Here is a 14,361-nt window from a genome sequence, read left to right on the forward strand (position 1 = left end):
GCACATTCCCGCCTTCCACCTGCCATCCAGGGCATGGATGGGACAGCTCAGGACAAGGCAGGGGAGCACCTGTCCTGCCCAAGGTGCTGACAACACAGCTCTGAGCTGCTCTCCTGGTTCCTGCCCTGATACTGAACACAAGGGAGCACTCACCTGCCGGCACTTGGCTTCACACTCTGTGCAGGGAAGTGTCAGTCAGGATGGGCCCCAGTTATAGGGACAGGGTCCCTGGGCCCGCTCTCCCCACAGAGGAGCCATTGTCATGTCATCTGGAACGGAGGTGACACTGTCTGCATGGAGAGTCTGGGGCGTCTCCAGTGGGCAGGTCTTACCCCCCGTGCTCGTCACCCTCACCCACGCCTGGGGACTAGTGACAACTCCTGGCAATTACTGAGAAGGTCCACGTGAGCAGCGGAGCAGAGGGCAGGGAGAGTTTTCTGAGTTCCCTGTGGGAGAACCCAAGTTTACAGTGAAAGTCATGACCGGGGGAGGGACACTCACAGTGCACCAGGGCTCCCGTCACTGTTTCCTGTTGGGCATTTTCCTTCATGGTTCTCACTTTTTCAAACTCTTCCAAAGTGTGTTCTCACTGATCATCAGCAGGGGATCTGGAGGCTGGGCTTTCTCCTGAGTTTGACTTCCTCAGCCCTTTCTATTTATGGCCTCAGGTCTGTTTAATCTGGAAAATGCCCCCTTTGAAGCCAGAGTTTCCCTCCTCAGAAACCTCAGGTCTCCCTTGTGTCCACATGACTCTGCAAGGACTTTGTCATTTGTTCTAAGTCACCCATGAAGCCCCCTCCTGGAGCCTCTCATTGAACCTCCAGCCTGTCCCTGTGTTCTGGGCCATGACTGCTGGAAAGATTTCTGGACTCACAGACAGGGACTAAGAAATACCACTGATGATAAAAACAGAGAGGGAACATTAGACTGTATGCTGCAGTCCATGGGGTCACAGAGTCGAACTTGACTTAGTGGCTGAACAACAGCATTGCTGCTGCTAAGTCACTTCAGTCGTGTCCGACTCGTGCGACCCCATAGACGGAAGCCCACCAGGCTTCCCCCGTCCCTGGGATTCTCCAGGCAAGAACACTGGAGTGGGTTGCTATTTCCTTCTCCAATGTGTGAAAGTGAAAAGTGAAAGTGAAGTCGCTCAGTCGTGTCCGACCCTTAGCGACCCCACGGACTGCAGCCTACCAGGCTCCTCCATCCATGGGATTTTCTAGGCAAGAGTACTGGAGTGGCTTGCCATTGCCTTCTCCGAACAACAGCATTAGAATACTTTATATTGATCATGGCAATCATCAGTTGATAACTGGATCTTGGGTACCAGGTCCCTCAGCTGGGAAATAGTCCTGAGTTCATCCTTCTGAGAGCCCAGAGAGCAGAAGGGGTACAATCCATCATCCCCATTGGGCTCCTTCTGCAGTGATTTGATGCATTATGGCCAGCAGACTGGTCCACCGTTCAGGTACATGGGTTTGAGAAGAGAAGGCAGGCAGATAAGACGGCCACTGTCTCTTCAAAGTGTTCAACTGTGGTCCCTGTCTGCAGAAAATATATATGATTTAATTATGCATAGGATTTAATGTGCGGACTGATTATTCATCCTCGGAATCTGTCCCCACACGTTTAAACACATAGAACCTACTGTGTGCTGTCCCTAGTACTAGGTAAAGAAGGTGCAAACAGAAATTCTCATGGTCCTGGCTTTGATATATGAGATGCTGGTTACATGAAGGCCGTGGTTCATCATCAGAGTTCTCATTAAACCGGTGAAAGGGTCTTGATTTTGCCGTCTATTAAGGTAGCTCCAGTCCCGTGTGGCTACTGAGCGCCTGAAATGGGCTCATCTGAGAGATGCTCTGATTGTAAACACACACTGGATGTCAAGCGTCTGTTAAGACAGAGACAGTAAACTATCTTTTCAAGAACTTCTCAAAATTGATTATAGCTTGTGCTCAGTCGCTCACTTGTGTCCGACTCATTGTGATCCCATGGACTGTAGCCCGCCAGGCTCCCCTGTCCATTGGATTCTCCAGGCAAGAATACTGGAGCGGGTTGCCATGCCCTCCTCCAGGGGATCTTCCTGACCTGGGGATCGAGCCTCCGTCTCCTGTGTCTGCTGCATTGCAGGCAGTTTCTTTACTAGCTGAGCTATCAGGGAAGTCCCCCTCCTTAATAAAATCTTACTTATTCCAGAAATAAGCCAACATTTGATGGGATTAAGGAGGTGGGATGTAAAAATGAGGAAATAGGAACCATATTCAATAAAGTCCCCTTGCAGGGGAGCCGAGTGGCTGTGGGGGCACGGGGAGGCCACAGGGGAGCCTCGTGGACTTGAGGAGGGTCCACCTTGTGGAGTTTCTTCTTCACGTCTCAGGTTTCTCCAGAAGACAGATTGGAGAGACCAGGTCTGCAGTATGGAGGCATTTGTTAACTCAGCCAATATTCTTGAGGTCAGCTCAGTGCCGGGCAGTGTGTGTCCATTTAGGGGCACTGGACAGAGTACTCTGTCCTGAGAGAAGTAAACTGACCCTGGCAGGGTCTTCCTCATTTTCTTCATCATCACAGCTTCACACTTTATGCAGGATGGTGACTTTTCCCCATTGACTTAATCAACCTCTCAGGTCGTGCCAGGCCTCCTGTCACGGCCAGGTGGGTCTTGCTGGGGTCAGAAGGCTGAGCAACGTGCAGGAGAAAAGGAATGCGGCATAGTTCAATGTGCACCTGAAATGAGTGTGTGGTTTTCAGCTGTTGAACGAAACTGAACGCCTGCACACATTTTACTGTTGAAACAAGTCTTGTTTCCATCATATAAAGAACCTCCATCACACAGTAGGTTACGCTTACGGAAATTTAAAAGAAAACACTTGGAAATTGATCTGAAAAAAACAATAATTGAAATAGAAAGAAGTCCGGAAAGTACAACACTACTTCTGGAAATGTAAGTCTCCCTCATACGATTTGTGTTAGTGATTCATGAACTGTTCTGTCATTCTCTGCTGCGCTTTTGCGCCACGCGGGGGGCAGCAAACGGGGACGTCCCGGCCACAGCCGCGCGCGCACGAGAGCCCTCTCCCCGCGCCTCGGCGGTCGGTGCCACTCGCTTTGCCCGGGATTCGGCGAGGACCGCCAGTGCCCAGACTCCCAGGGCAGATCCTCAGGAAGCTCTGGTCGTCCTGGCTCGGATGAGATGCAGAGAAAAACGGACGCAGCGGCTCCGCAGCGGGAACTTGAGTGAATGTAAAGACGGTGACCCCTCGCCAACGTGGCAGAAGGAAACGAAGACCCCCGCTCGGTGCAGCCGGGGGCTCACCCCGAGCGCGGCGCAGGAAGGCTCGGTGCAGGCGGAGAACAGGGCTCCGTCTCTCAATCTCACGGCCCAGAAGCCGCGCCCCGAGTCGGCCGCGTCTCCCCTCGCCGGCGCGCAGACTCGCGGCAGACGCCCAGGTCCCCTCGGCCGGACCCGCCTCCACCTGAAGGAGCGGCGCCGGAGGTGAACCGCGGGGAGCGCAGGACGCCAGTGGGGCGGCTGAACCGCTCAGGTCTCGGCACCTGCTGCTGCTTGGAAACCCGCGCCGGACAGTTCTCAGGTCCTCAGAAAGGATGAGGTACTTGGTGGCCGTGTCCACGTCCAAGGGCACGTCCACGGCGGGGAGAAAGGCCAGCAAGCAGGGACACCGGACACTGCACTTCGTGCCCTTGGGGCGTCACGCGGCTCACTCACTTCGCCCCGTAACTCGGCACTTCTCACCCAAGCAGAGGGTTTCTGCGCCTGATGGGATAGTTCCACGTATAAACTGAACGATTAAAGAGAGAGAATTCCAGGAATAAACTGAATGATTCAAATGGAACCGGTCTTTCTCATTCATGCCCGTGTTCTCTTTGCATTAACTGGATTATTTGATTCAAGACTTTTCTTCTGTTTAGAACAGGATATGGGTCAAAAAATAAATAAATAAAAGAGTCCTTGGGTGTTGATTTTCCTCAAAATTGTCCAATTGAAACAGACTTTGTCAAAATACAGACACTGAATATACACCTGAATGGTGGTTTATTTGACGTGTCCCAGAATAATGTTGGAATAGTAAGATATCTTTTCTTCTTTTTGCATCTTCCCTTTCTGTAAATGAACAACAAACAATCGCATTCCAGTCCTTCCCATTCTCTGAGTTGTAGAAAATACAAGAAGACGTGTCACAGGTCTCTCGATGAGGGGGTTAATTCTGGAAGTCAAGACAGCGGAAGGGATTCCTGTGGACACAGGAAAGGATGAACTTGGATACTGTAGTGACTCAGACCCAGAACTCCATGCGGCCTGGCTTAGAGGGCCCAGGCGGAAGGACTAGCTCCATTGGCAACATCTCCGCCTAACCAAGTGATGAGAAGGGGGCCTCGACCTGCCTGTCCTGATGTGACCATGTGGATGGGGCCACAGTTCAGTTCAGTTGCTCAGTCGTGTCCAACTCTTTGTGACCCCATTGACCACAGCACGCCAGGCTTCCCTGTCCATCACCAACTCCTTGAGTCCTCTCAAACCCATGTCCATTGAGTCAGTGATGCCATCCAACCATCTCATCCTCTGCTGTCCCCTTCTCCTCCTGCCCTCAATCTTTCCCAGCATCAGGGTCTTTTCAAATGAGTCAGCTCTTCGTATCAGGTGGCCACAGTATTGGAGTTTCAGCTTCAGCATTAGTCCTTCGAATGAACACCTAGGACTGATCTCCTTTAGGATGGACTGGTTGGATCTCCTCGAAGTCCAAGGGACTCTCAAGAGTCTTCTCCAACACCACAGTTCAAAAGCATCAATTTTTCGGTGCTCAGCTTTCTTTATAGTCCAACTCTCACATCCATACATGACCACTGGAAAAACCATAGCTTTGACTAGATGGACCTTTGTTAGCAAAGAAATGTATCTGCTTTTGATGGGGCCACAGGAGACTCAGAAATAAACCCTCTGCCCCAAAGGCTGACGACTCCACTTGGCTCCCTCCTCATACGGCTCTTTGGGAGATGCTGAGACTTTCTGACTGTTGGAGGGAACGTGTGAAGGTTTTCCAGGTCCTCATCATAAATACGGTGTGCACGGAGCAGGGTGGAAGCACACTCAAGGAGCTGAGCAGCTGGCTGCTTTCCTGATGACACGTGGGTTGGAAGGGGCACCGGAGCACAGTCATCACATCCCACGGATGACAGGACCAGTCCCAGGAAGAGGGAGTGGGCGGAGTGGGTGGAAGGAGCATGGGCAGTCTCTGCACAGCTGGGGAGGTCAGCCCTAGCATTCGGAGCTAAGCCAGGAGACGCAGCTGAGCTGTGGTCATTCCCCTTTCCTTGGAGTCCCGCGCAGGAATCAGGCACCTTAGGTCCCAGCCAGGGCGGGAGCTCACAAGACAGGACTGAGACCTCCAGTCACACAGCACGTGCTCCTTTCCCTTCAGCTGGGCGTTTGTGCCTTAGTGCGCCCTGTCCACTGCTGCTGTGCACAGAGTCACCTGGGGCGTTGCCACATCCCGTGTGGGAGGTGCTCAGTCGCTCAGTCGTGTCGGACTCTTGGCGACCCCGTGGACTGTAGCCCACCAGGCTCCTATGTCCACAGGATTCTCCAGGCAAGAATGCTGGAGGGGGTGGCCATTCCCTCCCTCCAGGGGATCTTCCTGACCCTGGGATGGAAGCTACCTCCCGGGCATCTCCTCCATTGGCAGGCAGATTCTTTATCACTAGTGCCACCTGAGAAGGCCACACAGGACTAAGGCATGGCCTAAATGTTATCATTGCTTAAAAAATAGAAATCTACAGATAGCTTTTATCTACACCTAATGGAGGAGAACACTTGCTGGTTGGAAAGGACAAATATTTCAGGTGGCAGAATTCAGCGAGGCCCTCAGCGAGGCCTTAGCTAGCCGGGCACTGTTGAAAAGGTGCTTTGCCCAGGGTGATTGCTGGTTGGGGCACGGTACACAGATGCCACACCTCAGAACTTGTGGATCCTTGGGTTCACCTGGGGGACGGCTCTCAGCTGGGGCTCGAAACCTTGACCTTGTACACCAGTGCTCCGAGCTGCAGTGCACATCTGAGGTCAGTCTTCTGGGAGACCACCCAACAGTTGGGGCACAGCAAGCCCTCCACGCCAGCACCTTCTGCAGCAAATCCAGGCAGCAGAAGCAGCAGGCAAAGCTGCATTTCAAGTACGTCGGGTTGTCCAGGTACGTCAGGCAGACCACATATTTACTCGCTTTAAAGAAGTGTTCAGCCATGGGTCCTCTCTGGGGAAACGTGCATGAGACGGCAATTTCCATGAGCTGAATGGATACTACTCCCCGGGGCACTTTTTTCCCCAGAATTTTTGTCTGATAGAGAATATGACTTCAGTCATGTCTGATTCTTTTGCAACCCCATGGATTGTAGCCCGCCACGCCCTCTGTCCATGGGATTCTCCAGGTTAACAATATTGGAGTGGGTTGCCATTTCCTTCTCCAGGGGATCTTCCCAACAGGGTGATCCAACCCGAGTCTCCTGCGTTGGCAGGTGGGTTCTTTATTTCTGAGCCACCAAGGAAGCCTGATAGAGAATAGAAATCTCTGCAATTTGAATTTTTTTTTGGCTCCGTGGAGGATATTATGCATAGTGAAGTCAGTCAGAGAGACAAACACTGCATGATATCACTTATATGTGGAGAGTAAAATACAATACAAATGAACCCATATGAAAAACAGACACACGTTTACAGATATAGCAAACAAATGTGTGGTAACCAGAGGGCAGGTTGGGTGGAGGGCAGTGCTATAGATTAACAGACAGAAATTACTATACGTAAAATTGGTAAACAAGGACCATACTGTATAGCACCAGGGATGTAAACCCATTACCTTGTAATAACTTACAATAGAGAATACTTTGCAAAAATACTGAATCACTGTGCTGTACATCAAAGTAACATATTGATAACCAGCTGTTCTTCAATAAAAAATATAAGACTAATAAGGATGCTAGTGTCAATGCAATAAAGAGTAATTTGTCTTTTAACATAAAAAACCCAAAAAGATTAAAAAAATGATGCTGCAATGATTACACTTTGCCTTTTAACACTGGTTAGATTTATCTGCTTCTCCTTTGTTTATGTGCGTACTGGAAAATGAACTTAGAATCACTGGGTCACCCTGGACTCTCCACCTGTCCAAAGTATGTGGCAAACACTCATAGAGGAAATTGAGAGGTGGAACCAGTCTGTGGCTGAAACTTCATCTCACAGAGTCTACCAAGCTCTGATTAGACTCAGGATAATGAAGATCAAACCAGTCAATCCTAAAGGAAATCAACCCTGAATATTCATTGGAAGGACTGATGCTGAAGCTCCAGTATTTTGGCCACCGGATACCAAGAGCCGACTCATGGGGAAAGACCCTGATGCTGGAAAGATTGAAGGCGGGAGAAGAGGATGACAGAGGATGAGATGGCTGGATGGCATCACTGACTCAATGGACATGAGTCTGAGTAAACTCCGGGAGATGGTGAAGGACAGGGAAGGCTGGCGTGGGGTTACAAAGAGCTGGACATGACTGAGTGACTGAACAACGATGAAGACTTTATTACTTCTCCAGCCTGGATACTGAACATCTAAGTTCTGCCTATTCTCTTGGAGGTCCTTGTGTCTCTAAGTGCACACCGTGCCTTAGGTAACACCCCAATTCTAATACTTCTCCAAATCCCTGCCTTCTGTAGAACAGAAATGTAAAAATGAATGCTCCTAAGACAGACTTACCTCTACTCAGCCAGGTCCAGCTGCTTGCCCCCTCTCACAGCTCAGTTCTGCAGTGAGAGCCACCTCTCACTTTTATAAGAGATGGCTTCTCCCATCTCAAGCCCATTCTTTGCTAATCCAATCAGGGTTGTGATTTAATTCTGGCCTGAGGTTTCTTTATCCTCCAGTCATACAGAGATTTAACACACACAAAAGAGATAATTGTATCTTGAAAGTGCTATTTTTAATTTAATAGGAAACAAATATTGCCAATTCAGTCAGTCCTGAAGGAAATTCACCCTGAATATCCATGGGAAGGCCTGAAGGCTGAAGCTGAAACTCCAATACTTTGGCCACCTGAGGGGAAGAGCTGACTCACTGGAAAAGAAAGACCCTGATGCTAGGAAAGACTGAGGGCGTGAGGAGAAGGGGACGACAGAGGATGAGATGGTTGGATGGCATCACCCACTCAATGGACATGAGTTTGAGGAAACTCCAGGAGATAGTGGAGGACAGAGGAGCCTGGTCTGCTATAGCCCGTGGGGCTGCAAAGAGTCAGATACGACTGAGCAACTAAACAACAACAAATGATATCCAAATAGCTGTCAGAAAAAAGTTTTCTGTATTTCCTGTGGAAAATTTTAAATCAGGGGTTAAAGGGACCATTGAAGGTGCATCAGGGATTTCATTATTTCCAATTGGGGTGGTTCCTCAGTGCTTTTTCATGTCTCCAAAATACCGAGTGTCACCAATGGATCAGGAGTCTGTTTTCAAGGACTTTAAATTCCATGCTTCTAATTATATCCCTAGGTCTTTTTCATCTGTAAAATCCCCCATTTTAGGCCATCTTTTCCACCTCAAAATCCTTTGTATCCATAATGTCATGATGGCACAGGTAAATGATGAATTTTATTGGAAAGAAAGTTTTGTTGTGTTTTATTGGAATGCAGAGGGGCTTCACAGGTGGTGCTAGTGGAAAAGAACCCACCTGCCAATGCAGGAGACATGAGAGTCGGGGGTTCCATCCCTGGGTTGGGAAGATCCCCTGGAGGAGGGAATGGCAGCCTACTCTAGTATTCTTGCCTGGAGAATCCCATGCACAGAGGAGCCTGGTGGGCTAGAGTCTATAGGGTCACCAAGAGTCAGACACTACTGAAGAAGGGACTAAGCATGCACGCATCGGAAAGCAGCCACCTCTGTCTGCATATTGTCTAAGGTGGCTTCCACCTACAAATGTAGCATTAAGTGGGGCATAGACCATGTGGCCTGTAAACCTAAAAATATTTATTATCTGAGTCTTTGAGCAAAAGTTTGCTCCCAAGAACTAGTTTGTTGTACTTTGTGAGAATTCCAGTGCCCACAACTCACCCCATCTGAGAGTTCATGGTGGCCCCAGCCCCTGGCTTTTCACTGAGAAACTGTTCTTCCTGCTGTCTTTCGTTTCATATTGAGTATGTTTTCATGCTTTTGTTCTCATGCTAGGGCTAATTCTTTGTTTAGGCCATGTTATTTTTTTTTCCTGTTTGAATATTATTATAATTTCCAAGAGTACTGTTAAAAATTTCTCCTTTAAATACAATTTTTATGATTTTAAACTTAATTTTTACTGGAGTATAGTTGCTTTACAATGTTGTGTTAGTTTCTATTGAATAGCAAAATGAGTCAGCCACAAGGATACACATCAGTCAGTTCAGTTCAGTCGCTCAGTCGTGTCCGACTCTTTGCAACCCCATGAATCACAGCACGCCAGGCCTCCCTGTCCATCACCAACTCCCGGAGTACACTCAAACTCATGTCCATCGAGTCGGTGATGCCATCCAGCCATCTCATTCTCTGTCGTCCCCTTCTCCTCCCGCCCCCATCCTTTCCCAGCATCAGACTCTTTTCCAGTGAGTCAACTCGTCGCATGAGGTGGCCAAAGTATTGCAGTTTCAGCTTTAGCATCAGTCGTTCCAGTGAACACCCAGAATTGATCTCCTTTAGAATGGACTGGTTGGATCTCCTTGAAGTCCAAGGGACTCTCAAGAGTCTTCTCCAGCACCACAGTTCAAAAGCATCAATTCTTCGGCGATCAGCTTTCTTCACAGTCCAACTCTCACATCCATACATGACCACTGGAAAAACCATAGCCTTGACTAGACGGACCTTTGTTGGCAAAGTAATGTCTCTACTTTTTAATATACTATCTAGGTTGGTCATAACTTTCCTTCCAAGGAGTAAGCGTCTTTTAATTTCATGGCTGCAATCAGCATATGCCCTCCCTTAATGGATGTTTTCAAGCATACAAACTATAGACAACAGGGTAATCATCCACTCACCCACCCATACCTCAAGCTCCTTGTCTACTTTTAAGCATCATCTACCTTGAGCAGATCCAGCAGTTCTTTCCACTGGAGAATTTTTACTTTTTGGCTGTGCCATGCGGCATGTGGGATATTAGTTCTGTGACCAGGGATCGAACCCATGCCCTCTGCATTACAAGCTCAGAGTCTTATCCACGGGACCACCAGGTACGTCCCTCCACTGGAGAATTTAAGTGATAATTATATCCTGGCTAGGGACAGTTTGGCGTTAGCGTTAAGAGATATAACTCTGAGGCATTTATGGGGGGAAACCCTGCAACAGTTACCACCGATACGACTGTGGCTGAATCACTTATGTGATGCCTTCTAGAATGTTCCAATCGACAGCTTCAAATCTTCTCACTCCAGCAGAAAAGTCGAATCAACCATCATTAAGTCCAAACATTATAGAGAAAAATGATAATTATTTGAGAGCGTGCATAAGACAGAATGTGAAAAAAGGCACCGTAGGTTACGTGGTTGGGTCCCTGCTCTGATTCCTACATCTGAGCTGTACCTACTCCATTCTCTCCCTTAATCTGTTTGAACAGCAAACATCTTCTGGGGACCTGGGTATTCACAGTATGCAGCTGGCAGCTCTGAAGCAGACTGGCGTGAAGAGGAGGGGTGTGCACATGTCTGTGTGGTTCTGCCCCGAGCATCTTTGTCTTCAGGGGCTGAAATGGGAAAGATGATCCCAAACAAGGGGATTCCAGTCCTGGTGCTGATGCAGAAGAGTTCCAGGTCTCTTGTGTTCACGTGTGTGTGTGTGTGTGTGGGTGTGTGAGAGAGAGAGAGTAGGATGGATGCACAGTTGGGCACCCTCTTTTCTGTACAGGCAATTAACTGTATCTGGTGTTGGGTGGAGAACTTTGTGAGGTGAAGAAAATGTTGTGTTGTACAGAAATATGTCACTACGGAGCACCTGGAATGAGTCTAGGGCAAATGAGGAGCAGAATTCTAATCTTACTCTGCTTGAACTTAGACATAGGCAGCTCCACGTGGCTAGCCCAGGGACTGGGAGAAGTGGAAGGTGTCTTCCCTTGCGGTGTGGGGCACCTGGCCCAGCAGATGGCGCCAGAGCTCCAGGACAGAGAATCAGGGCTGGTGTTGCTGGTGGGGCAGGAAGAGGCTGGAGACGATGGAAAAGGCTGGGATCCACACACTTGCAGCTGCTCTTCCCGGGTCAGAAGAGATTATGAAATAAAGGAATTAAGCTTCTTAAAGGGTTTCCCAGGTGGTGCTAGTGGTGAAGAATACACCCACTGATGCAGAAGATGCCAGAGATGCAGGTTTGACCCCTGGGTCGGGAAGATCCCGTGAAGGAGAAAATGGCAACCCGCTCCAGTACTCTTGCCTGGAGAATCCCATGGACAGAGGAGCTTGCTGGGCTACAGTCCGTGGGGTCGCAAAGAGTCGGACACGACTATGCATGCACCCACACAAGCTTCTCAGCACCGCTTCACCTCTGTCTGCTCTTTTCTCTCCTTCAGGTAGAGACGTGCACACTCCCTCTCGCCCACACACCCCCCCTCACAGTCTTACTCTGGTCTCAGCCGCAGTCTCTCCACTGTGCTTCCCAACATGCACACTCTATTACACACACTCTCACACACCACTTCTGCAGGAGTGCTAGTACAAGAATGAAGAGGAACTTCAGCGCTTCTGGTTCCAGTAAGAAGGTGTGTGGAACCAACAGAGACCCATCTGTCACGGCCACACGAGGATGCTGCAGAATCAGCACCTGTCCTTAGCTGGGACAATGTGGCATGTTTTCAAGAGACAGGAAAGTGCGCAAACTGGCGCAGCCTTTGGGTGGCCTGACGTCAGGACTGAAATAAACTCCACCAAAACCAGCTTAGGGGCTAAAGTATACTGATCTGTTGAACCCAGTTACAAGAAAACACCAGATAATTTTTAAAAGCTAGGAAACAACTATTTTTTTTTCCTATGGTGGTTGCCAATCACGTTCTACCTACATCATTCCTTCTACATTTACTCATTCCTATTAGATGTATCTATGTTTAAGTCCTGACTTTGCCATTCTAAATATAACTGAATTATTTTTTTTTGTACAGCTGAAGCTAACACAATATTGCATCTTTTTATTTTTTTCAACACCAAAACATTTTGTATTGGGGTAAATCTGATTAACAGTGTTGTGATAGTTTCAGGTGAACAGTGAAGGGATTCAGCCATACATGTACATGTATCCATTCTCCCCCAAACTCCCCTCCCATCCAGGCTGCTACGTGACATTGAGCAGAGTTCCATGTGCCATACAATAGGTTCCCATTGGTTATCCGCTCTAAACATAGTAGCTAACACAATACTGTAAATCAACTATTCAGTTCAGTTCAGTCGCTCTTGGATAAAAAATGTGTGTGTATGTGTTGAGTGTAGCTAGGTTTATCTGCATGTGTGAGTATGTTCATGAAACCAAATTATGAGCTGTTTGTGCTGAGAGGCCCCAGAGCAATGACACATTCATGGCAGTGTGCAAAGCTAGTAGTGCACCCTGGTTTCTCAAAACTGACCTCCATTTGAAAGAATCTGTATTCTTTGATGAAAACATAAGAAAACAGCAAAAAGCATTAAAAGATCTGTAGAATTATACTATTTAAAAGTTTTCACATGTTCTTTGAAAGGGTTGAAAGCAGTTGGATCAAACTATAATACTTTGGGAACCCATATACAATGGCTACCACAAGCAACAGAAAGTACTTACACCTTAACACTATCAAAATAAATTTTTTGCCTTAGAATGGTGAAAAGATTTATGTATTAAAGTGAAAAGATATCCTTGGTATACTGTTAAGTAAAAAAGGAGGTTTCAGAATGATAAGTAAGGTTTGCATGCATGTGTGCTCAGTCACGACAGTCGTGTCCGACTCTTGGCAACCCTATGGACTGTAGCCTGCCATGCTCCTCTGTCCATGGGATTCTCCAGGCAAGAATACTGGAGTGGGTTGCCATTTCCTCTCCCAGGGGATCTTCCCAACCCAGGGATTGAACCTGAGTCTCCTGCCTTGCAGGTGAATTCTTTATCGCTGAGCCACTGGTGAAGCCCTAAATATGGTTTAGTTTCCTCTCATTTGATAACTCAATATGAATTCATTTTTATTATTTTCTCTATTCTTTTTCAAATTTTTTTTTTACCATTTAGGTTATTACAGAATATTGAGCAGAGTTCCCTGTGCTATACAGTAGGTCCTATTTATTTTAAATACACTACTAAAATTAGAGACACAGATATAGAGGACAAACATATGGACACCAAAGAGGAGAAAGGGGGTGGGATGAACTGGGAGACTGGGGTTGACGTATATACACTGTTGTGTGTGAATTAGATAACTAATGAAAATCTACTGTATAGTACAGGAAACTCTATCAGTGCTCTGTGATGACCTGAATGGGAAGGAAATCTAAAAAAGAGGAGATATATGTATAGCTGATTCACTTCTGTGCAGCAGAAACCAACACGACATTGTAATGCAACTGAAGACCAGTACTAGGACATGGGAGCAATCTATGGCCATCAACAGATGAATGGATAAGGTAATTATTCCACACAGTGGAATATTACTCAGCTATAAAAAGGAATGCATTTGAGTCAGTTCTAATGAGGTGGATGAACCCTACAGAGTAAAGTAAGTCAGAAAGACAAATATCATATATTAAAGCATATATATGGAATCTTGGAGAAGAAAATGGCAACCCACTCCAGTATTCTTGCCTCAAGAATCCCATGGACTGTAGCCTGCCAGGCTCCTCTGTCCATTGGGTCGCAAGAGTTGGACACGACTTAGCGACAAAACCACCATCACCGAGGAATCCAGAAAGACGGTACTGATGAACCTACTTGCAGGGCAGTGATGGAGACACAGACATACAGAAGAGACTTACGGACACAGTGGGGGAAGGAGAGGGTGGGACAATTTGAGAGAGTAGCAGTGAAACATACATTACCATATGTAAAACAGATAGCCAGTGGGAGTTTGATGTAAGATGCAGCGAACCCCAAGCTGGTGCTCTGTGACAACCTAGAGGGGTGGGATGGGGAGGCAGGAGGGAGGGGAGTTCAAGAGGAGGGGACATATGTATACCTATGGCCAATTCATGTGGATGTATGGCAAAAAAATCACAATATTGTTAAGTAATTATCCTCTAATTTTAAACAATTCAAACAATTTTAATGGTCTATTAAAAACAAGTCTGAAAAAAAAAGAAAAAAATTAAAAACAAGTCTGTCACAAAACAAAGGGAGAAGGAAAAACAGAG

At 47.5% G+C, this 14,361-nt stretch overlaps 1 protein-coding gene across 1 annotated transcript; it reads right to left on the bottom strand.

Annotated features, from left to right (window-relative positions):
- Positions 1-2,969: 2,969 nt before the first annotated feature.
- LOC148774270 (ret finger protein-like 4A) lies at positions 2,970-6,254 on the bottom strand. Its single transcript, XM_088830701.1, has 2 exons — positions 6,135-6,254; positions 2,970-3,701 (listed from the first exon to the last, which is right to left on the bottom strand). The coding sequence occupies exons 1-2, from the start codon at positions 6,252-6,254 to the stop codon at positions 2,970-2,972; spliced, it is 852 nt and encodes a 283-aa protein (XP_088686827.1).
- Positions 6,255-14,361: the final 8,107 nt, after the last annotated feature.

The sequence above is a fragment of the Moschus berezovskii genome, chromosome 22, assembly GCF_049115385.1.
Source record: "Moschus berezovskii isolate FMDL1 chromosome 22, NW_MosBer_1.0, whole genome shotgun sequence".
NCBI lineage: Eukaryota > Metazoa > Chordata > Mammalia > Artiodactyla > Moschidae > Moschus > Moschus berezovskii.

Excerpts from the sequence above, each read along its gene's own strand:
- LOC148774270 (XM_088830701.1), bottom strand. The coding sequence starts at position 6,254 with ATGGCTGAACACTTCTTTAAAGCGAGTAAATATGTGGTCTGCCTGACG. Across the intron at positions 3,702-6,134 it reads GCCTGGATTTGCTGCAGAAG|GGCACGAAGTGCAGTGTCCG; the intron begins GTGCTGGCGTGG and ends TGACGCCCCAAG.